The sequence below is a fragment of the Diprion similis genome, chromosome 2 (genome assembly GCF_021155765.1).
Source record: "Diprion similis isolate iyDipSimi1 chromosome 2, iyDipSimi1.1, whole genome shotgun sequence".
Classification (NCBI taxonomy): Eukaryota; Metazoa; Arthropoda; class Insecta; order Hymenoptera; family Diprionidae; genus Diprion; species Diprion similis.
In genome coordinates, this window is record NC_060106.1 from 19,157,181 (window position 1) to 19,181,306 (window position 24,126).

The 24,126-nt window shown below is 37.7% G+C and overlaps 2 protein-coding genes and 4 non-coding genes across 9 annotated transcripts in view; 1 reads left to right on the forward strand and 5 right to left on the reverse strand.

Moving 5' to 3' along the window:
* LOC124415885 overlaps positions 1–4,993 on the reverse strand; it is a 77,224-nt gene extending 72,231 nt beyond the window's left edge. Inside the window, exon 1 of the mRNA XM_046896581.1 lies at positions 4,842–4,993. The gene's annotated coding sequence lies outside the window, so the exon portion shown is untranslated. The remainder of the gene's footprint in view (positions 1–4,841) is intronic.
* Positions 4,994–6,127: 1,134 nt separating this feature from the next.
* On the reverse strand, positions 6,128–15,502 carry LOC124415886 (odorant receptor 13a-like). 4 transcript variants are annotated; one of them, XM_046896585.1, is made up of 7 exons: positions 15,249–15,498; positions 14,890–15,179; positions 14,248–14,771; positions 14,050–14,154; positions 13,762–13,920; positions 13,443–13,526; positions 6,128–6,138 (listed from the first exon to the last, which is right to left on the reverse strand). In XM_046896585.1, the coding sequence occupies exons 1-6, from the start codon at positions 15,302–15,304 to the stop codon at positions 13,464–13,466; spliced, it is 1,197 nt and encodes a 398-aa protein (XP_046752541.1). In that variant the 5' UTR covers positions 15,305–15,498; the 3' UTR covers positions 6,128–6,138; positions 13,443–13,463. The 4 variants fall into 4 exon arrangements, with proteins under 4 accessions (XP_046752541.1, XP_046752542.1, XP_046752539.1 ...); XM_046896586.1 differs by lacking the exon at positions 6,128–6,138 and having other exon boundaries at positions 13,365–13,526; positions 13,758–13,920; positions 14,248–14,503; positions 14,627–14,771; positions 15,249–15,502; XM_046896583.1 differs by lacking the exon at positions 6,128–6,138 and having other exon boundaries at positions 13,365–13,526; positions 13,758–13,920; positions 15,249–15,501.
* A 1,535-nt stretch (positions 15,503–17,037) lies between these two features.
* Positions 17,038–17,109, reverse strand: Trnae-cuc. The gene has a single exon. It is a non-coding gene; the product is annotated as a tRNA-Glu (tRNA).
* Positions 17,110–19,130: 2,021 nt separating this feature from the next.
* Positions 19,131–19,202, reverse strand: Trnae-cuc. The gene has a single exon. It is a non-coding gene; the product is annotated as a tRNA-Glu (tRNA).
* Positions 19,203–19,960: 758 nt separating this feature from the next.
* Positions 19,961–20,078, reverse strand: Trnal-caa. The gene is made up of 2 exons: positions 20,041–20,078; positions 19,961–20,005 (listed from the first exon to the last, which is right to left on the reverse strand). It is a non-coding gene; the product is annotated as a tRNA-Leu (tRNA).
* Positions 20,079–20,410: 332 nt separating this feature from the next.
* Positions 20,411–20,482, forward strand: Trnae-uuc. The gene has a single exon. It is a non-coding gene; the product is annotated as a tRNA-Glu (tRNA).
* Positions 20,483–24,126: the final 3,644 nt, after the last annotated feature.

Below are 24,126 nucleotides of genomic sequence, written 5' to 3' on the forward strand. Positions count from 1 at the left end.
AGATCCATATTGCTCGTCCAATTTTGATAAACAATAGCGCATTGTATTCGTAGATTAATTCTCTACGAATCGTACGATTCGGATTTTAAATGGAAGCATTGCATTTCTGGCTGAATCGAAAGTTTATCACCGGTAAATAATTACAACGATTTTACACATGTCGTATATTTTTTACCAACTGGCAAACTTGAAAAGAGAAATTTGTCTGAACCGATTTTGAAAGAGACTTTATTCGTGAAAAAAATTACGCACTTCGTGTTAAAATCGCACAAACGATACATGGATTTTTACTGCAGTCCAAATTTGGAGTTCGAAAATGTTTTTCAGATCGCGCGAACCCATTTTCAACTATTTTTGTTTTAACAAATTTTTAACTTGACTGTACGTTCCATAAGCGTTTGAGAAACAGCATTGACAATTCCTCTTCATAGTGTAGCACCAGATGATCAAAATCATATACACTGACAATTATTAATGTAACAACAAGTTCACGTGTAGATGTGTAATAAATAATGATGCTATAAATCCTAAAAATTTTCACAAACAATCTCGTTCGAATATGTACTTCTCGTTGATATAAATCTCTTCCGTATGATTATGTAGAAGACAGATCGAAATACATACGCAGTAAGTGGAGAAAACAAAAATATAAAAAAAAGAAGGGAAAATACAGAATAAAAGAAGCAAAAAAAAAAAAAGAAGAAAAGAAAGAATGAAAAATTTCACCCAACCTAGAAACCCGGTATTCTAAATTCGCACAAGTTTAACCAGCTTCTTCGAAGCGGTCACGAGTTACTTATTCATTTATTCAGACGTTACTGTCATACGTCCGATTTCCAAAAAGCAAATACGAACAACATAAATCGCATCTACGACCTTATCATTTAAGTCTTCGCATTTCAATGAATGCAAAAAAACCCGGATGTACGTGATGACAAAATTAATGTAGGGAAAGAAAAAAGAAGAATACGATAAAGTTGAAAAAGTTGAAAAAGATCGCATTCGCACGATGCAATGTATAAAAATTAAGGAACGAGGATGAGCAGCGGAAAGTTGGAAAGGAAATGACTGGGGGCAACGATACCGCAAAAATTGAACTTGGGTGGCGAAAGCAGCGGCCATGTCATTAGTGCATGCGGACTGGTTTGAGGCAATTTGAAGACCCCGAGGTGGAGAACGGTAATCGGGGCTGGGTAATCACGGATCTTTTTTAATTGGGAGATTAAAAAATAATGCCCGTTTTCCCCGCCGCCGCCGCCGCCGCCGCCGCCGCGACCGCATGAGAAAATCCGCGACAATTCGCGAATTTCACCGCATCGAGGGGCGGGAAGAAAAAATTTTTTCATTCGCGAATTAACGCACGCGGCTTATCTTTATAATGTGTGGCGAATCACCGGTTGTAAAAGAGGGGAAATATCGTTGTATCGGTGCATATATATATATATATATATATATATATATATATATATATATGTATGTGTGTGTGTGTATATATGGGGCATTCCAAGTGAAAACGAGGAGTCATTTGCCTCATGTCATCAGATCCTTGCATAACTTCTTTTTTTGCATTTCTTCCACTTCAAAAGAAGCCGAATTTTTTTAAAGAATTTTTTCGCCAACCAAAAAAAAACCACCATTTTCCAAAATTCTGCAATTTTTTCCACCGATTCTGGGTCAAAAATGAGTAATCTATCTATCATAATTTTAGAAAGTGGGCCGCGATTGCCATATATATATATATATTTTTTTTAAACATTTTTTTCTATTTTCCAAAATAAAAAACAAGTAAATAAATAAATCAAATCCTAATAGTCTTTACAGAAGCGGGAAAAGAAAAAACAAAAATAAAACGTGTCTTGGAAAATTTTAATATTTTGCATATTTTTCAAACTAAATAAGAAAAATCTTTTTTTTTTTCAGTAAAAAAAGATGAAAACATAAAAAGATTAGGCTTAGCGAGAAAATTCTTTTAAAAAAATCAGGCCTCTTTTGAAGTGGAATCAATGCGAAAAAAAAAGTTATGCAAGGATCTGATGACACGAGGCAAATACTCCTCGATTTCTCTTGGAATGCCCCATATATGTATATATATAGGCAGTTTGGATCCTGCCACATTGCAGGAATGTTAAAATCGTCCTGCGGCAGTCAAAAATTATACGGCTCGAGCACTGTGGTTTATTCCTGGGAATTTTGCCGGGATTTTTACATCGCGAACAAACAAAAACGTCGCGCTAATGGATCAAGCTTAAACACACAATTCGCACGGCTGCTGTGATTATATCGTACAACGAAATACCATCTTCGCTTTAGTTATAGCCGTAAATTTTGTCTCGAGACAGTATAACGCAGCTGCAGCGACTCCACTTAGGATCTGAAATATATAACGGATATCGGGAATCGCGATAACATTGATCTGTAAAATCTCGCAAGCTATGGATGAAAAAGACCTGAGTAATCGATGCCGATACGCATTTGCATAAATCGCTAATAGAGCTAATAGTTCCGTCGATAAAAAAAATTGCAGCGCTTTATTACGTCGAGATTAGGCTAATTATTATTTTTCGACAGAGTGGAGAAAAAAAAAAAAAAAAAAAATGATTGCGAAGAAATTTTGGTAAACGATAAAGAGTCTGAAATTTTTTTGCTGAAATTGTATAGATAATGATAAATAAATATTAGGAAGAAGCGTGTTGTAGAAGAAAATCTAGGCCATCTAAGGAAGTTTCGTTCGCGTCTTTACTTCAGTCAGGCTTGTCTTCGACGATCTTTGATTTTATACTCTGAACCAATAATTTTCATTCGCATTATCTCCGCTCCATGTATAACGGCCGATAAATTATCGTTATTGCAGGTTTGCGGATTCGCATCATGAGCGACGAGCCATCGCCATTGAGTCGAGAGATGTGCAGAAAAAATGATAAAGTCGATCAAGTCGTTGGCGAAAAACAAAAAAAGAAAAGAAAAAAAACAGTCCAACCATATCGATCGATTTGCAATCCGTTTTCGTAAATTTTTCTTTCTTTCATTTTCGCGGATATTTTCTCAAAAGTCACGATTCGGGGCAAAAAATGATCTGGAATGCGGTTAAATAATTAGAAACTCGTACCACGTTTTATCAGGGGTAATTAAAAGCCAACAGGTGAGGTCAATTAGGATGAACACAAGTGCAACCCTCGCATACCGACAAAGTACGGTGCATGGAGATGGAAAAAGTACTGCTGTGATTAGCCGGCAATAAGAGGGAGAAAATCTTCTCGACGTCGAGACCTTCTTAAAGTGGTAAATTGATTCCCGTCAAGAAACTCATCAATTTACTTTACTGCTGTCTCGACGCTATCTAGAAAGATTGAACTAATTGAGAGTTTCATTTCAGTCGTATAATTTATTCGCTTGACTTCACTGCTAATCGCTGTCAGTTGCTGAAGATAATAAAGGAAAAAATAAATAAATAAATAAATCATGGAGTGAAACAATAATTTAGGCTTCTTCGATTCGCTTTAGATGAATTTTAATCACATTCGCGAGTTGAAATTTTCTTCCCTTGGTTGAGATTTTTACTTTAAGACCGACACTTTCAAGAGTGTCTTAAAAATCTTCGAAATCTTTATTTTCGAGAAAATGATACACGTTGATAAGATTCAAAATTGTTTGCGGCTAATTTTGAAACACTGGATTTACTGTACGATGAAATTCCGTTCACACAACTAATTTACGAAATCTTTTAACAGTTACTTTTCAGCTTCAAATCCGAATGGAAATTAAAACACCGCTTGTGCAACATGCGGACTCGGTAGTTTTTTATTTATTGATTCATTAACCACGACTAGGAATCGGAATTCCAAAAATTAAAGGCATCAAATAATTGAGCGTTTAATTTATGGAGGAGAGAAATATTTCACACAAAATTTTAAGGTGACGGCCATAACCTTTGATCCAGTCTTTCCTTATTCCCACATTTTTTACCCGGAATAATTTCTCTGCAGCTTTGATCTCTAAATTTTTATCAAAAAATCTGAATCCAGGTCATTTTAATTCTTCAAAATCATTTCACACTTAGCTTTTCTGCAGCGAAATATTCCGCACAGTTTATCCTGGGTAATCCTTGACCCTCTGATCACCGCGTTGGTTAAAAAAAACTTACGAATAATTCCCTCGCGTCAATTTGGAAATCATTTATCATCAGTTTTTTACATTCCTTGCGGTTAAAACCGGTTAGCGTGACTAGATGCGTACTTTTTATATAATTGCACGTACGATAATGAACTTCCAATCGCGTTAAAATTGGATATATTGTAAATAAGTTAGTGAATAAAATAGACATAAAAAAAATAATCACAGAAATCGAAATCCTCTTAATGTCGCTTTTTATTCACTCGCAAATCGATTTTTCACTTACACTCTTATATATATATATATATATATATATATATATAAAACCTGCAAACTCGCAAAGCCAGAAAACGATAGAAATACAACTCAAGGATAATTCCTTCTCGATTATTATTCATTCACATGTAGAGATGAATAATAAAAGTAACGAAAAAAAAAAAAAACGTTTACGATTACAATAATCTCAGCGCGCCTCGGCGGCTAGAATCGCGATTAAACGGTTTGCACAGTAGTTACGAGATCTTGACCATGATCCTTCAGCTCACGGCTCGTTGCCGACGTTCTTATAAAATCACGCCAAGTGCCCGAGTGCATTGCAGTTGCAATTCTATGTTATAAACGGCGTCGCGAATCATCAGATTTTATTACCCTACTCGAGAAGGTATCTTCTCATTTAATTACACCGCATCACTTTTTTTCTTCCGTTTATCGTCGTTCTGTAATTTTCTTACCTGTTTTCTACTCCCGGCTGCACTTTCGTCGAAAAACCGTCTCCGCAGGTTCGTCAGCTTCGAAGGGATGCAATATTTAAGTTTATGCAATAACACTGGCACAAATTATTATTCAACGAATTTCTTCTTTCCCTATTTACTTGATTTTATTCGGTGAAATAAAATTCGTCGTTGGATTAATTTTTCCTCTATTCAATCACCGTGCAATTTGTGAATTTAAACACGAATGTTTTGTTTTTTTATCATTTAATTATTTATTTATTTATTTTTATCGTCGATTAGTTCTTCGTTTTACCTGTTTTTACAAAGCAGTATTTTTTTTTTTTTTGTTTTTTACTCAATCCCTTTTTGTTTCTCTCTTAGCTTTAGCCAATTATTGTGATCAGTACTTTGATCGAAACTGTAAACTTCAGTTGAAAATTTTTTTTTTTTTTTCTATCCTTCAATGAAGATATCTTTGTTGACTTGTGTTTAAAAGTTGTTGTATTTATCTTCCTCAAATTAAATGAAAGTTTTACTAACCAAGTTTGGCCAATTTTAAAAAACGTCCATTTGATAACGCCACCTTTTCCTCGTCATGCTGGCGCGAAAGCGGCGACCGATTTTTTATATCTCGCAACCGCGAGGCTTGAATCGTGTTCGCAAAAAACGTCATCCACAATGAATAAATTAAATCGAATTGAATTGAACCAAAAAAAAAAAAAAAAAACCAACAAAAATCAAAAAAGAACAAAAAAAGAATCTACAAATCGTTCGATCGGTAGTTCTCAAAAACCGGTGATATTCCGAGAAGAAGAAAAATCCAAAAATCTACTGAGAACTAAATAACAACTAAACGAAAAATCGAGGCTTAGAAATGAAAAGCGTGAGAAAAAAAAAAAAATTTCTATTTTTGAATTCTCGCGACCGAACTTATTTCAATAAAAAATCTTCGCTCCCGTCCAATTTCCTGCGATCGAACTCTCAAAAGTTCGGTGCTCTGATGATCGCCGATTTACTTCAACGTTCTAAATTCAGCGATTTCTTGTAGAGGCGCGGGTGCTTCGTGTAAACTTTTATTCGATCCGCGTGTGCAGCGCAGATTTCTCGGGTAGTCGGAGATTTGCTCGTCCGCACAGTGCGGTGGTCGGGTAGTTTGTGCCGGGCTTCCAAAGCCTCTGCACAACGCGAACGCGGCTCTCGCTCTCTCGCTCTATTTACTATCAAGTTCTCTTTCGCTTCTCTCTCTCTCTCTCTCTCTCTCTCTCTCTCTCTCTATATATATATCTCTCTCTCTCCCTCTCCCTCTCTTTCCCTCCTTTGAGACGCCGGCCTCCCATGCAACCTGGGAGGACTCACCTGCCGCCCAAACTTGACGCTCGTGTTAACCTCTTGTTGTTTTTTTTTTTTTTTTCCAAGTCACTTTTTATGCAGATTTTTACCTAAAAAGAAGAATTTTTTTAGTTTGTTTTAACGAAAAGAAATTTTTAATTTCGGGGTAAAGAAAGATGGATTCAAAATTTTTTATCAGAATTTGATAAATGTTTGATATAATTGAAGATTTCAATTTCACAGATACTTTACAGTTTGAAAAATTCATGCTAATTGAAGAGAGAGAGAGAGAGAGAGTCAATGGAAGTTGATCGTTTCATATATACATGTGTATGGATTGGTATATAATGTTTTCGAACAATTATAGATCGTTGGTTTGATTAATTTAAAAAACGTCAATTGCAGAAGTTACGTACAATCAAATTTCAATTTTTTTTTTTTTTTTTTTTCTACACACGAATAATGCACTTCAGCATACTCACGACGTCACACGATACATGTTTAAAACTGGACTTGTATCAGTTTTAACTTTGTTTCAAATGAAAAGAGAAAACACGTGACCAAACGATTGTTTCTTAAAACTAAAAACATATGAAAAGAAAAAAAATTCTATTGTAATTGGATTGATTACTGGAATGCTGATTGCAAAATATTAATTTCCAATCGTTCAGTTCTTCGTAAGAATTAAAACTAAGCGATCTATATTATTTCCTGTACAGGTATACATATATATGTTATTATACTTCGATAATTAGTTTTTTTGAAAACTTGTCAATCCTCGTTAACTTTTGAATGATGTATAGGTAATCAATCACTTCCGGGATGATTTTTTCTTTCTTTTTTTTTTTAAACTTAGATTGCCTTTTCGTGCTTGGATTTGCATTTCATTTTTTTCTTTCTCTTTCACCTTTCTTATTTCCAGTTTCAAGTACCAAATACACATATATGTTATATATATATATATATATATATATGTAATTATTCAGAAAACACGTCTCTAACTTCGCTCTCTCCCTCTCTCTCTTAGCGTGCTGACGGAATTTATCTCATTACCTGTACTGTAAAAAATGTCAACGATGATTCTGGTTGAATTTTTTCGTAGGATACGCGATCCGGAATGTCCCGTTCGAATGATCCTCTCCATTTAAATTTATTTCTTATTCTGTGTTTGTGTATTTTTTCTCTCTTTTTCTTCTCTTCTGCTTCTTCGTTCCGTGTTAGTATTTTATCTCGCCTCTCTTTTCCGTATAATCTATAACATAACCAGTCTCATCGAAACAGCCAGCTCCATCCTACGCACAGTTCTGAACAAAAACAGTCCAATGTATTTTTATTTCTGCATCAAATGAAAATTTATTCGAGTCCTTTTATTCAGGATTGTGTATAGAATGAGACTGTTAAACTATTTTTTGCATTTAAAATACGTGGACTTTGATATTTGGAGATATGGACGTACGTGAACGTCCAAATCGATCAGGGCACCCCCTTAAACAAACTACTGTGAAGTGCAGTAAAAATAAATCCTGATCAGGTAGCAAATTAAGAAGTAAAATACGACGATACTCGAAACAATAAACATAGAAAATCTCGTTATTCAATTAACTACACACTCAAGATGTACAGTCAAACTCCTTTAAAAGTAGACATATATATACACATTCTTCGAAACGCTACACCATTTCCTATACCTACATTTTAACGATATTATCCGAGGTCTTTATTTATTCGTTTTCGTTTTCTTTTATGATAGTCTCACTTGAATTTTATATTTATTGCATCTTCGGGATAATATTAGACCATCAGGTCTAGTTTGTTGGCCTGCGCCGAGTAGTGGAAGTAATCTAATACGTTACATTATCAATTTTATATACATATATATATGTGGATAATTGATTCCGTAAAATAAGTGAATAATTCTTTACAATATTATCTATAATTGTTTTATGTATCGTTGTTTAATAATTTAGTTGCCTTTTATTTTATGGTCTTATAAAACGTCACAATATTAAATACATTTCACTCTCGTGCACAGAAATTCCGGCGTAATATCTCAGATACTAGGAAGTAAATTTGAGAAAAAGTAGTTTCATTGAAAATGTGAAAAAAAGAAACACGCACTCGCATCCGATATTTTGAATGTCGAATTTTCGTCGATCTCCACTGGATTCCGCCGCGCCCATTTGCTCGAAAATCAATTTGCCGTGAAACGAGATATCTCAATTTTATTTGTAAATTTTCATTTTTATATTCATTTGCGCTCCGCTGAATCTTCCGGATCCAATTCCCTATTTAATCGACTGAAAAAAAAAAATCGGTGACAAATTTGAAAAATTCACTTTTAATACGTATGAAAAGATTCAATTGAATACTAAAAAACTGTTACACAACTTTTTCATGGCGTAAAAATTAATATGTAGCTCGCTAAGAAAAATCGCTGTGCAGGTGATGTAAAAAATTTTAATAACCTGATACTCGTCACGTATAAAAACTCGTTTGCATTGAAATGATTATGAGATTTTGTTGAAACTACGGTTACACGTGGGATGCATAAAATTCCGCAAAGGATTTCAGACGCGGCGAGTTCCCGACTCGAAGATCAAGTCCCGAGTCAGGTAAACGTTTCGGAATGTAAATAATCTCCTAAATTTTTTTCCTAGACACGTCCTTGCGGCCTTGCCGCAGGGAAATACAGTACGAAGCAGATTACATGCGGTGTCGAGACGGAATCGCGGTTTGCCGAATGAAATTTTGACCTCTGCAGTGAGTGAATTCGTAATACTGATTTTCGTAATTGATCTTGAACGGTCCTTGAATTCAAGTTACAATTCCATTTCAATCGTTTGCCAATTTTTAATCGCAACATTTTGCAACAGTCAAAAGTAGAGTGAAAAAACTTCGGTTATCCATTCGCCACTGAAACTAAGAATCTATTACGCAGCTGCCGAGAGGTCGTCGAGGTTTAATCCACACCTCAGAAAGTCTTCTTCAATTACTCGAAGACATGTAGGTTCTGCTGTCGGTATACATTCTCAACACCGTAGTATACGAGATGAAAATCTCTGCAACAGATTGTTGAACTCGGGTATAAATGCGGATGTCGTGCGATAATATAACCAACGATCATGGCTACCCAAGGTACCCATACAGCCAACATGTGGCGAGGATACCATCTGTCTAGGAAGTGACCAGAACCCGCGAGGAATCCTCGAAGCAAACTGCACTGAAGGATTGTATTCGCCCAGCTCACTCTCATCGTTAGCAAGCTTTGGTACCTTCGGCTGAAGTCAAAGTTTTGGTAAAAGCAGAATCGTCATTCGAAACCATCTGCAGATACCCAGTGAAGCTGAAACAGCAAAACCATCACGTTTCAACATGACATCCCAATAGTCTCCATACATTAAAGACACCGTCTTACCTTCATCGTAGGTGCCAACTGCGGTATAAATGCAGCCTTTGGTGATGAGTAATTTCAGAGTTCGCCAGTGAGGTGTACACTAATCATCCCTCGGCGAGATATTTTATAATAAGACAATGAATTTTCTCGAAGCTGTAAAGCGAACCGTTGCAGGTTGTTACACACAGTGGATTAGTAGATTATAGTGTAATGGATAGAGTTACGGAGGCTGCAACAGCCTAGCCTGCCTGTTTGTTGTGGCATGGCATCGCCTTGCCCTGCAGGCCTCGATGACGATCGTCGCCTTTCAGTGAGAGAATCTCAAGCTCCTTTGGATTTACGATGACATTTATTAGTCTGCCTGGCAGTCTCGTCTGTCTGTGTATGTGTGTGTGTGTGTGCGTGTGTGTGTGTGTGTCGATGTGGCATGAGTGTATGGTATGGTCGTGTGTACATTTCACCCATCGGTTTGCGTCTGCATTTGTGAGTGGTAGCGACCACGCTTTTCAACACCGGTGATGGTAAGACGTCGCCGACCGAATAAATTCCTAATGTTTTCAACATTTTTAGTCAGGAGTGTCACCATTACGGTGTCCCCGTGATATCATACCTGGACACTGACATCTAACCATCCGCACATCGGCTCGTGCGTACATCTCTGCCTCTTCGACGATGGTCGTGATTATTATACGAAACGCCGTTGTGGGTCAACGCTCGCTGCTCCTGGAGGTAGCAGCTCTCGGTAACCACGTTTACCAACACCAACGTCGAGGTCTGCGACAACGTGTGAGGTGCGCTATGGATTACATTCTACACATCACCGTCATCGTCTTTTTGTTGTTTGTTTCAAGAATGGAATAACTGCAGTTTTAGGCCTAGATTTTACACTTCTAAAAGACCCATCTTCGAGTAAAATGGCGCTATGATTAGTCTGTTGGTTCTTTGATAAATCGACGTTTTTCTATCATCGTTTATACTGCGTACACTTGCTCGATAAACAATTCATCATCACAGTTCATTACGTGTTATTTTTTTCAGACAACGATTTATAACTCGTTACTATAGAGACTCAGGTTTTCTGGTATGTTCTCTGTGGTTTAGACTGATTCTTGTATGTACCTATGTATTGTGAATGTAAGTACATACATACATATGCGGCGTTCATCGAGATTCGTCAATTCGTTCCAAAGGTTAACTTCAACATGGCGATTATATATCTCAAAGAGAGGAAGAATGTATATTGATTAGTCTTGCGGTGATAAAACCAATTCTTATAGGAATTTCCATTATTCATGGATATTGCCATACTCCATTAGGTGGATTGATCTTGATTCGACTCTCGAATGCTTACCGCTTTTTTCAATCACATATTACTTCACTTTGAACAACTGTTATGGGATCTTCTGTCTTTTCTATGTCAGATAGAAACGTATATTACCGAGCGTGATTAGACTGAGAATTATAAGGCGTTTGTAATTGCTAAATTCACTGCCGACCATTAGAATCAAGGGAAAATCACGCTGAGCGATTAGACCGTGAAAGTAGCAAGCTATATATGCTACTAACATCTCTATAAATTTACACTGTAATTGCACATTATTAAGCCTTACGGATCACGAACGGTTTATTGGTTTCATCGCAGCTGCACTTGCAGATTCCATTAATGAGATTTATGTTTCCTCTTTTTTTCCGTCACGTATTCGAGACCGATTGAATAATCCTTCGGTGCATCGAGCCCCGATGATCCTTGAATCCTGCCTTTTAACCACTTTTACGTAATTCGTCAAGAGTGAAAATTACTTATACGTATTTGCTGCACGTGCTTGTTTTCACTTTCGATTACCCCACGATTAAACTGAGAAATGCTTCAGAGTAAAACGATTTGTCTAGTAAATTCAACGGCTTTGCGGGTGAGGGTCAAAGCTAGTCCTACTAATCAGTGACACTTTCAAAAATCAAGATTTCGAACAATTCTTTGAAATAATTATTTCCTGCCATGGGATATTCAGCACGAATTTTCACTTGTCTTGCACTATGCACACGAGAAGTGAGAACACCGAGTCCTGAGGGCACACTTAGCCTTTGATCCTGTAAACGATGGCGCAGGACATCGTGCGAGATCGCCTCCACCGACGTAGACTTCGGATATACCTCAATCGCCAACTTTGGCTTAACAATAAGACGTAGAATCAAGAGGCATTAGAAGCACCTGCGCCGCGTGTGTTCTACTATCCTGCGAGCAGGATGCATCGGCTAAATAAGGACACTGCATAAATCCAACAAGATAAAGGAGTGAATAACTCCTCAGGCGCCACAAAGTCCGTCTTCATTCGTCGGATGCAAATCCACGTCGGCAGTTTGATATATTCGAGGAATTTCGTCCGATGAGAACGATTTCCAAACCACTATGGTCGGATCACTGGATCAGGATTACGGTAGTCTCGATGGCCTCGTGATGTCGCAGCACTCAGCAAGTTCTATGCGTATATAATCCACTCGACTGATGGAAAAGAGCGAAATTTTTTGCCACTCTCTATTTGCCAGAACGTCGATTTTACGTTGCGTAACTTTCGTAAAACAGGTGCGATCGGTACGTGATGATTTTTTAGTGTCACGTTGTTTTTCTCTATTTTTACATTCTTTTCGTATCCAAAATCCGTCAAGAAATATGTTTTAACTCTCTTCTCACCGCTACGCTGTACACACGTGTAATTATATGTCGTGTACACGAGATGAGTAGGTACATAATACGCACAAAAACCCGAGCTTTGTACACTGCTGTAGAGTATTAATTGATCTCGAAACGCTCGGTGTTATACTAACGGAATCCTGGATAAATTTTTCGATGGACACGATTTATATCTGCCATTCCATAACTCAAACTCGAGTATATTATGCGATGTTTGCGTTGATTCGAGCGTCTCCGACGACGCCCAGATGGACACCTGCCAACCCATTGTCAGCGGCAATAATCCCACCGTATGCATAGGTGTTCGTATTGGAGAGGATGGACAAACAAGACACATATTTGCGTTGAAAAAACCTGGGAGTGAGCTTCCAGTCTCAAGTTAAACAGATTTCATACTTTCGACACACGCTCGCTCATTCGGCCACTTGTAATCATTCCGGCCAATTATCGACAAGCAGATATTACACCTCGAATTACACGCGAAGTTGCCTCCACCAAATAAAACCCACGCAGAGATTTTACGTGAAAGTAGATGAAAGGCGTGTGTCTAACTTAACACCCAGACACTGCAGGCTCACGCAGCGAACCATGATGATAGCCTGCTGTTCGAAGCTCGTAATGGCCTTATAGAGTTGCTTCCGAGACTCCACTGACAAACGTCACTTGCTTAATGCACTGCGAGCCCGACAAAGGTCCATTATGCAATTACATGTACGAGTAAACGTATGAAATTTACGACGATTCCAACGATGGTTATATACGTACCAACTTCATGCTCTTCACAATGGTCGCAATGGTTTGTGCAGTTAGTCAACTCGCACCCGCTTGTGAACAACGTTGCGTTATAAGTGCCGCAGCATCAAAGCTCGCTGCGGATTGATTCCAACTGATTTTGATCACGCGTGTTTCACTGTTCGATCAATCGATGCGCGTAGGAGTTGATCTTTGAGGAGGATTTTTTTAACGGGTAAAATGTGTCGGTGTATTAACTTCCGTGATAAATAAATACACACTTCAGATTTGTAGGTATCATGAAATCTGTTATTCGGTCAACAGCGACATCGAAGAATCGTTTTATTTAACCGTTCCTACAATTTTCGCGTTACATAGTGTAATAGCGAAGCGACAACTAAAGGAAGTGTCGACCTAGTGTAATAGTTACGAGACTACATCACGGCGAATAGCGAATTCCACGTCACTCGCCAACCACTACCAAGCTTTCGTCGATCTAGTTTACGGATTCGTTCATCTTGTTCAGCAGCGTGAAGAAGGAATAAGAGCCGCTGAGAACCTGCGAATAAAATATCCTGATAAACTACATCAAAGTGGACATAAACGGTGAAAGTTTAAGTTGAGTGCATGCATGGTCGACTTATAGTGAATAGATGAATGAATTCCATGCCTTGGAATGATCACGACTATTTAAACGGCTGGTTGCACACTCTTGTATCCATAATTATACGAGACAAGATGAAAGAAGAAAGAATACATGAACTGTAGGACAAGTTTTTTAGGGACTCACGTACCGATATAAAAGCCTCCATTGACATCACGTAGAACTTGCCGGCGGTCAATTTTAACGGTTTCTTTGCTCGCATTAGCGGAATTGTTATCAGCGAGCTGATTGACGTCAATTTCTCAAGCTCCCAAGGGCTCAGCCAGAGGACTTCTGCGACCGAAGTGCTCTGCGCGAAATTCAAGACGTAATTACGCACGAGACCGAGTGCAGGGGTACGCAACCGGTGATTAGTAATTAAAACTTATTTTTAAGGGGGGCAAAAAGAGAGAGAGAAAATAACACGATGGTCACTTGCCTGATGTATCATTTCGTTTCCGAACCAGCACCAAAAAAACAGCTGGGAAAACGCCCCGCTCAAATAAATGGCGAACTTGAAGAAACCGGAAGCTTGTCCGACTACCTGAAGCGCTTTTAAGGGGGTTCAATTATCGCTTTGCTAGCTGTTCCCGAATCGCGTGAACGATTCCTAGTGCCGATAATTTGAGGACCTTACCAAAATCGCTTGAAAACCGGTAAGACATATTAGAACGTTGCTCGCCATTAGTTGAGCCAGCATCAAGGGGCTGAAGAACGTGTTCAAACTCTGAACAAACTCGATGATCTCTTGATGGCGTTTTACGCACTTTAGTAAGTTTCCTCTGAAGTCGACTGGCCGGTTTTTTCCACCGTTAATGGCTGCCTTCTGGTTTTCGGCTTCGAGAGACTTTCCAAAATTTTTCTTCAATATTTCCAAATGGCAAAAGATCTGGCTACAAAAAGTCAGCACTATGTTATCCATCGATAGAATCGAGAGCATTGATACGCTCAGCACGTATCCTTGGTACAAAAACATCAGCTCGTGAATCGGCGACTTTCCAACGTCAAAAGGATACTGCGATCTTATCGGCAATTCCCCTGGTTCTGTGGTGGTCAAAAACATCAACGCGAACACCAGGAACATCCCTATCGTTCCGAAGCTGTAAATCGTTACTCTTTCCCTCAGGACGTAATACTTCCAGATCTTGAGGTGCTCCGGGTCTTGAAATAGTTGACAAAAGGTGTTTTAACGACCGGATCTTTTCCCATTCTACAAATCAATGAAAGTCTCCACACAACAGCAATCCAATTTCCGATTATAGATCTGAAATCGACTTACTTCCCTCCTCGTGGAGAGCTCTGATGTTTTTATCGATGAAATCTATCATTCGTTCCACCTTGTCGGGGTTCAATTGAAAGCTGAGCAACTTGATCAGAATCACTGATAACCCGGCGATTATGCAACCGTCATCGGTCACGACGAGGAGATCGTCGTTGCAGGTATACACGTCGGCGGATAGAGTGGCAATGAGAAAACTGATCATTAGTAGTACGAATATCTTGTACAGCAAATAAGGGTACGACAGTAAAGGCCAAGACTTTGCCGGAATCGTCCACAGGCCGAGAGACCTGAAATAAAAATGATCCTAATTATTTTTAATATTATCATTCAACGAGTAAGTAATCGGAAAATTTTACCTCAGGACGGTCACGTAAACTTTGAGAAGAGGATGATGATCCGATCGCTGCTGCATGGCGGGATTCCTTTCCGCAGGACTGACGCTCGAATAAGGAATAGGTGTGTGTCTGCGGTATGCAATCAGAAACTACTAACTCTCGGCTCGTTCTCGGTGATAATGTAGAGTCGACTGTACCACGCACGCTGTGTTATCACGGACCGTTTTACTCTGGAGTCTATAATTTTGATGGTCCTTACCTTAAGACTGTCCGATACGATGAGAGTATTTTACACGCGAATAGGATTGCACAGCGGAGGTACTTTGAATTACATTGAATTACGAAGGATATAGAAGTGCCGAGCGCTATTCGCCTCTCGTCGGAATTCGATCGATCAATATCCATGTCGAAGAGGAAATCGCACACGACAATACACGAGTCTAGTTTTTTTTTTCAGCTAAATTCTCGATTTTTGAAGTTTCATCGACGGATGAAATTATGGTCAAACCGTTCTTGCCGTTTTTCTGTTCACCATGAAACAGCGTTTGCCTAATAACGAGTCCTCGCGACGATTTTAAAGCCGGAAGAAAATTCCAAGTGGGTCAACGGCGGCCATTTTGATTTAGTTTCTGCAGAATTTACGAGAGTTAGATAGAATATATCTTCGTCTGGAGTTACGAAATAACGTTTGAAGTGACTAATCTTTGAAATTTGATTGCGTCATTGATGGCAGCTGTAAAATGAAATTCCAGTGACGATGTACCAAAGTCGTCCTTAATTCGACAGAGTCGCGTGGCTCTGGCAGACCGTGACGGTTACGTCTCTAGGTGTTCATAATCGATTTATCGATGACCCGATTGAACAGATGCTAAATTCCCGGTTCCCTTCCCGTATTGCCTCATCGACGACCCTTTACATTTCGTTCCGCGCACGCAATCTGCGGAAATAATGCAAATTGCGACGCCCACTATCGAGGCTTGTCCAGAGCATTGTTTCCCGCTCCACGCCGATTTCCTCGGGCGATATAGATTGCATGCTGCAGTATACTTGCGGGCATAAGATGGTAGTGCATAGGTACCGTCGTCCGAACAAATTTTTCACCGCAAAATTTATGGTAACGTGCAAATATAATACGCAATCTCTGCAACGCTGTCGCGGATTCGCAGTCAAGTTTTCTGGGAATAATGTTTCATCACGCCTTCGAAAACACTGCACTGCTGGCACTGATGCTGTATATAAAAATTTTTCCGAGGCAAGAAAACACGTTTCAAGTTATTCTGCGGTCAGCTGGTAAGGCGATAAATTTTTTAAGGAGACTCGTATCTGTAAGCCATGCAATAAAATATCTTGACTTTTATTAATTGGACACCGAGTACATTATTGTATATATAATGTTACAGAACGTTATGTTATCTGCTAATTTCAGCGGAGATACGATACCCAGCCGTATTATTATGCATATATACGTTGTTGTAATCGCTACATTATACGCATATATACTAAAATCGACTTAATTTGCATTTCGTTTATTCGCGATAAGCTCTCCAGAATTTTGCGTAAAAAAAAAGGGATAAAATTTTCGTCCTTGACCGTCGGCGCATAAAACGTAATGCTTCATTTTATTTCCCTCTCTTATTTAGTTTGATGCATAATATTTTCAGAAAAATATTCTGTGTTAACGGTTTAATTATTCGACGATTCCGCAGTAGAAAGAAGGAAAATGGCGAAAAAAATTTGGTGCCATTTTGAACAGTGCACAAAGTTGAAGAAAAACAAAAATTACGCATCGAAAGAGGAAAAATAAAAAAATTTCCGGTACCGGGAATCGAACCCGAGCCTCCTGGGTGAGAGCCAGGTATCCTAGCCACTAGACCATACCGGATTGTGTTGGACATAAATTAAAGATTTATTAAGAATTTTAAAAAAATATTCTAAATATACGCGTCGTGCCTTAAGTGTAATTTCGGATCTGTATAAATAGAGATACGAGGTGTAGGTTGTAACGACTTTTTCCTACAAATTCCGATGTACGGTAGACGAGGGTGATTTATCCATCACCTTAAGGAAAAACCAATAACAAAACAGAAATGTTTAACAATAATCAGGTATAGATAGGCCGGCACGCTATAACGATCCACGCTTAACAAGCTAATCAAAAATTAAGTGAACAGTTAGAAATGAAACAAACTTGACTATAAATCTTCACAAAGATTGTTCTGACGATACGATTTATGATAAATAACAAGTGCGGTAAAATAATTTAATTTTTGATTAAGAAATGACGACTTTTGCTGCTTTTCAGCACTTTTTGGTATTTGAATGTATCTTTAGTCACGTCATCCAGACTTCATATTCCTTTTCCCTCATCTTCGCTTGTGAGTCAGCAGGTTCATCTCTAACCCGCAACTATCTAGCATTCTACAGTCTTTTAATCACCTCACTTCCATCCCAGTTTTCGCACGAGTCACTCATAATTATATCTCTCGAGACCCGATTCCTATATAATATGTCGACCACTACCATAAATCAGTTACTTAATCATTCATAATAAATCAACGAAACCATTTAAACCGTCTCTTCGATAACTTCCTACATTGGCGGAAGTAAGTGCATAATCGACGATTGGTGGAACCTTTTTTTCAATCATCAAGTATCATTGTCAATAAAGTATCTCGTTATATTGTCAATCAATTTTCTCAATCGACAATCATCATCCCGATTCCTTACTATATAGTTATAGTTATCGCTAATTCACGGATCCTATGTCAATGATCCAGAATCTTTCGTTGTCTCTCCAAACAATATTGCTTAAACAAATGATGAATTGATCAATATCGTGAAATATCAATATCATCAATAATATATTGGTCCTTACTCTAGGACTTTTTCCTAGATCCACCGTTACCATTTAAGGGCTAATATCGATATACGATACTTCCGTTCCACTTACCGACTAAGTAATTCGTTTCCCCGTAAATCGCGACGATTCGAAGTTTCATTCGACTCGATTCGCGACTCGTCAAGAGAGATTAGTTCCTAACTAAGGATTTACGAAAGGGAGAGAATTCGTAGATGATACACATCGATGATTTTGAGAAGGTGTATAATGTATCGATGATCAGGTGATCTATCTTGAAGCTCAACACGGCCAAGCCACTAGATTTGATGAAGAGTCTTTATGGTTGTATACTCTTCTGATAAACACTACACTCGTTACATACCCTGGTGAAAATAATTCCACAAATTTCTACGAATTTTTACCAAAATTTCTCTGCAAAAGTTCGGTATAGGATTTAGACTGATTAATAGTTTTTGAGTTTAGATTTCGTAACGATTCGTACAGTTTTTCGTAGATTATAATATTTAAGATTACAATCTACAAGAAAATGCGAATTAAAAAAAAAAAAAAAAAATCTTATACACTTTTGCATAGAAATTTCCGTCAAAATTTCTATATATTTTCATAGACATTTCACAGACGAGTGAAATAAGAATGTACCGAATACCAACGAAACAAGACTTCGGCTTGAACATTAATGATTTCGCTACTGTGCCGAAACAATCAATAGTCATAGTAATAATAATAATAATAATAATAATAATAATAATAATAATAATGATTAAAAGAACAATTTTCCACCGGATTACGTTTCACATTGTTTGCTGATAATTCAAATATTTCATGTCACTCGTCGCGTTATAGAGAGATAAAATTCACGCAGCAGGTGCAAAACCGAGTCACTTTCAAATCGTTTGGACGAAAAAAAAGATTCGGAGATAGCATTGAAGTAAGAAAACGAAATTTTGTCAGAAAAATATTATGTAACAGCGTTTTAATTATTCGGTGATTCCGCAGCAGAAGAAAAGCAAATTACGTACAGAAAGAAGACGGAAACAAAAAATTTCCGGTACCGGGAATCGAACCCGAGCCTCCTGGGTGAGAGCCAGGTATCCTAGCCACTAGACCATACCGGATTGTGTTGTTAGTGAATTAAAGATTTATTAAGAATTTTAAATTCAAAAAATATTCTAAATATACACATCATGTCCTGAGTGGAATTTTGAACGTGTATAAATAAAGGTACACCAGGTAGTATCCATATACATATAATAATACTGGAATCTCGAGGCAGTAAGAAGTTCAATTTACTCTCAACTGAATGAAAATTATATGACGCGAATACAGAAAATCTTTTCTGGTCAATATATATTAATAATAATAATAATAATAATCATAATCATAATCATAATCATAATCATAATGACAACGAGAATAATTTTCGGCAGTTTTCGCAAACGAGTCGCGGTTATTCGCATTATGGAGTTCGGCTCCAGGTTATAGCGCAATAATGTAGCCGTGAATAATACCGAACGTTGCGTATAACAAGGTAATTGAATCGTTCCTCTGACCTCTCAGCGGGCGGTGAAACGAACTGTATACGTAAAAAAAGGTTCGGTTCAAAGACGGCTTTTCAGTGCCAAAATTCCCGAGGAGTTTACGTTCACCTGCAAAATCGAGCTCACTTCGCCGTCGCTTTAATTGTCGTCTGTTCTTTTTTTTTCGCTTTCTTTCTTTTTGCTCAAAAATTTTCTGCGGGCAATTACAGCGCGAAACGATCCGTCCATCCGAGAATTAAACTCATTTGACCGAGTAATAAACTTGCGGAAAAATAATAATCTACAGATTATTGTGCGTTAATTGAAAAATAAATAAATAACAGCGAAAAAAAATCTGTCAGAAGTGGGATTCGAACCCACGCCCTCAGAGAGGACCAGAAGCCTCGAACACTCAGCATTGCTGAGAAGGTTGAACCTTGAGTCTGGCGCCTTAGACCGCTCGGCCATCCTGACACTTGTATTATGGCGACATAAATTTTGTACAAGAATCACCACGCGGTGATTTCACTTCGCGATTGTTGATTTAGACGTTATTACGTAATCTGGAAGGCTCATTTGAAACGAAATAAGGCTTTCGAGTAAATAGAATATAGCTTGAAGTGATTATGACAGTGATATGGCTATCATAAATTACAATATTGTTATTTAATTACAAAACTTCTGAACGGTAAAGAAAAATGCTTGAATTTATCGCTTGAAGTTGGATATCGAAGAAGGAAATCGGGCTTCACTTATTTTTAGAATGGATGGCGGATTTATATTGCGTTTAAAACACTCTCATCATATCCCGTATGGTCTAGTGGCTAGGATACCTGGCTTTCACCCAGGAGGCTCGGGTTCGATTCCCGGTACGGGAAATTTTTTTTTCTATTTCCCAGAATCTTCCGACTTCATGCATGCAAGCGATAAGCATCGCGCGTGTCTATATTAGGCATGTAGGTATGATTTAGACGTTTGCAGCGACTTTACTTTCTTCCGAAGTTACGACCATTCAACTACCGTAAGTTTTACCGCCTGCAGCATGATGCATGCATATCTGCCCGGGAATTTTTCAATAACATACCTACCCATGAGTACAACGCAACGATGGTAAATCTGCATCGTCGAAAAGACAGATGGGAGATGGCAGCTTCTTCGGCGCGTGTAATTCTGCGTGCGGATGTACATACTTATTCAACTGCACAGCTTAGACGTGAGTTGTAAGTGCGTTCAGAGCAACGCCGCCATTATACATACATATATGGCAGAGCTACTGTTCGACATTTATATCCTTGGAAAAATGAGAAACATAGCTACTTGTAATAGCTGAGTAATTTCAGAAACTGTATTCCTCAGACTTTCTGCTGCACTTCATCAAGAACTTACGGTGACTTGATTCCGAAATTCGCAAAGTTCGTTTAAGTCAGTTCAAGACAATTTCAAATGACTTCGAGTGAATTTAAATTACTAAACTTATCGATGATAAGCATTTGCACTGAGGCGATGTACTTAATGATTCATCGAGTACCTACACGATAATCGTCTGTATTAGCAAGTGGATAATTTAATTGGGTCAAACGAATTATATACTCATGCAAAATATATCTATCCTGGATTGTAAAATAAAACGACATTTTCTTTCGTCGCATAACTGATTATAATATTAGGTATATATCTGATCCAACTACATCGTATATTTTGTTTACTTACCGTTAGACATTTTTTCCTGTATTCAGTACACGTAGAGCCCTTGAATTGGGTCGATATAACGACGTTGGTGATAAAATTTGTGCATAATTTTTCGTCGATGGGATAAATCGGGAAAATTTATAAAAGGAGAGAAGCAAATTATTTATTATTGGATTTTCGTATAATTCAAGACGTATGATGCAGGTGAAGGTCGAGAGTTAAGGAATATCGGTAATAATATTGCTTGAATAATTAAATACGTCGCGATACCGGTTGAACGAAAACGTGAATGTGTTCTTCTCAAAGCTGAGAAACGATTATCCGTGGTAATTAAATAGGCTTACCAGAAACTGCGCGTTACTCATGCAGACGTGAAAGTTTATGTAGCAAATAACTTTTGGCGAGATATTAGAGTCACAGCTCGCTGATAATTTATATCTAAGATGAGCATAATATTTCAAAATTTTTACACATCATTTAGTACGTATTATAGTATAATTATATTCGAATAGAGGTGAAATCCAAACTGTCCAAAACAATAATTGACCGCGCATATTTTAATATTAAAAAATAAACTATTGGTATAATATGTTATACAGACAGCAAGCGGTATGTCTGATGGGGGAAAATTCTGTTATTATTGGTTTACCCGCGGAGCGTGCGTTCGTCGTATATAATTCATGAAAGACAGCCTCTCGATTCGGGATGCGTATAATTAATAAATGCTAAATTATAGCGGCTTTCGCATCCTATAAACGACGTAAAATAAAAAGTCTAAAACGACAGTCATAACTTGTGAAACCAAATAGTTTCAGTTTTACGGTTCTTCTTAGTCGTCCATAGTTATTTTACTTTTACAATATACATAAGCGTACAATTATTATTTCTATATAAGTCGTGTATGAAGTTTTTTCTAAATAAACGAAAATTTATGTCCGTAAAAACTTTGCCACCGTATAATGGTATTTTTGCTGCTGCTGAAGAGCCCGGAGTTCTGAATTTCTTCAGCATTGATTGAGGATCTCGAGCGTTTAAGGCGAAGGAATAAGGATTAAGGGAGTGGGAAAAGAGGTGCGACAACTTTTAGTCGAGATGAAGTTGAAAAAAAAGGTTCATTATATTCTTGCAGCACTTCGTTCTGGAAATAAAGGCCTCGAGCTCTATTATCTCATTGCCTTATATTACGCATTACGACCGAGGTTTAAACGCGAGGCAGTTAAAGGAAGGATATTACAGGTATACACCTGTGTAGTGTTTGGCAAAAACTAAGAGCTGGTGACGAGCATCAGGGTAGAGACATTAATGAACAATATAATGAGCATGTGTAACAATAAATCTAAAGGTATCCTCGAGGAAAAAACTTATGTTGGAGGCTTTGCTTGAAGCATCTGACCGCCTAGCTTTGCACGGCTCGTGAAAATACCGCGGAAGTTCGGAATGGGAATTGTGGAACTATCAAGTGGAGGTTTCAGATCGTGGAAAATGGACGTAATCAACATTCACCGCTTTATAACTGCCGCGAGTTTTTCTCAGAGGAAAAAAGAAGCAAAACGATCCCCGTTCCTTACGTCGAGAGAAATTTCTAGCTGCGGTTAGAATAGTGTTCTTATTTTTTTTTTATTTTTTTTTTTTTTTTTTATATCATAATCGAATATGTAGTGTATGAATTGAAAATAAATTTTTTATTAGCCTGTGAGCAAAAAATTTTGTATGTTGTTTTAATATTATTTTTTTTAGTGGTCGCTAACTCTGGATGTTCTTGATTTTATGCATAAGTGGAAGAATAAATTTATGCTGAGGTCTTATTCAACCGAAAGAGTATAGTAATGGACTAAAGAAAATTCAATGTTACGATAACGAGGAAATTTCATAAATTGAATTAGAAATCCGGAAAACCTGGAAATGTCGGGGATTTTTAATTTGGTCATGAAAAAAACTCATGGGAATTAGAAATGATTTTTCGAGTTAATAAGTTTACTTTTTTTCATCGAAAAAACAAATTGGTTTAAACTAACTTTTTTTACGTTATATTTTTCCTTAATTTGAATTAAATTTTAAACGAAAATAAAGTTAGTAAACTGAACGATTTAGTTTTTAGTAACTTACTAGAACTTGGAAAGTGTCAGGGAAAACTAGGTCTTAGGTCCTAAAAAAATTGGAAATGTCATGGAATTTTTTTACCAAAAACTTGTGGCCGCCCTGAATTGTAACGCTAATTAGTTAATTGTGCCACATTTTACTTGTTCAATCTCTTCATTGCACAGATTCTTGTGCATTACAATTACAATTCGATGAATCATGTCTTCCGCACGCGTTGCGAGACGTCATTGCAGTCTTGACTATACAGCGTAAATTCCAAAAGAGTCGGTGTAATAAAGTTGGATTAATAGTGTAGTTAATATCTTAAGCTAGTATGGAAACTCGACTTGAAACTCTCGGTTATACTTACACTTTACAGTATTACATAATCAGGTGCTGCAGGTTACAAGATTCCCTCGAATAGAGAGACACAAGATCAAAATTAACCGTTTAAAATCGGATTATTTACGATATAAGATGTCAGGCCTTGGTCTAATGGTCCTCTATAACACACAGTGTCTATGATATGTAATATCCGGAGTATGATTACGATATCCATTAAATCGGGTATAGACTAAGGCGCAAATTTGGCACGATCGTTAATTATCGTTTTATTAACAGCAGTTTCAGTTATCTAATTAAATTCAAAAATTCTCCCGACGGTTTCGTCGTGCACGTTACTTTGATTATTCCACAAATTGGCTATACAGCGTCGATCTTTACACTCCAACTGCGCAGCGGTTTAAACAACTTT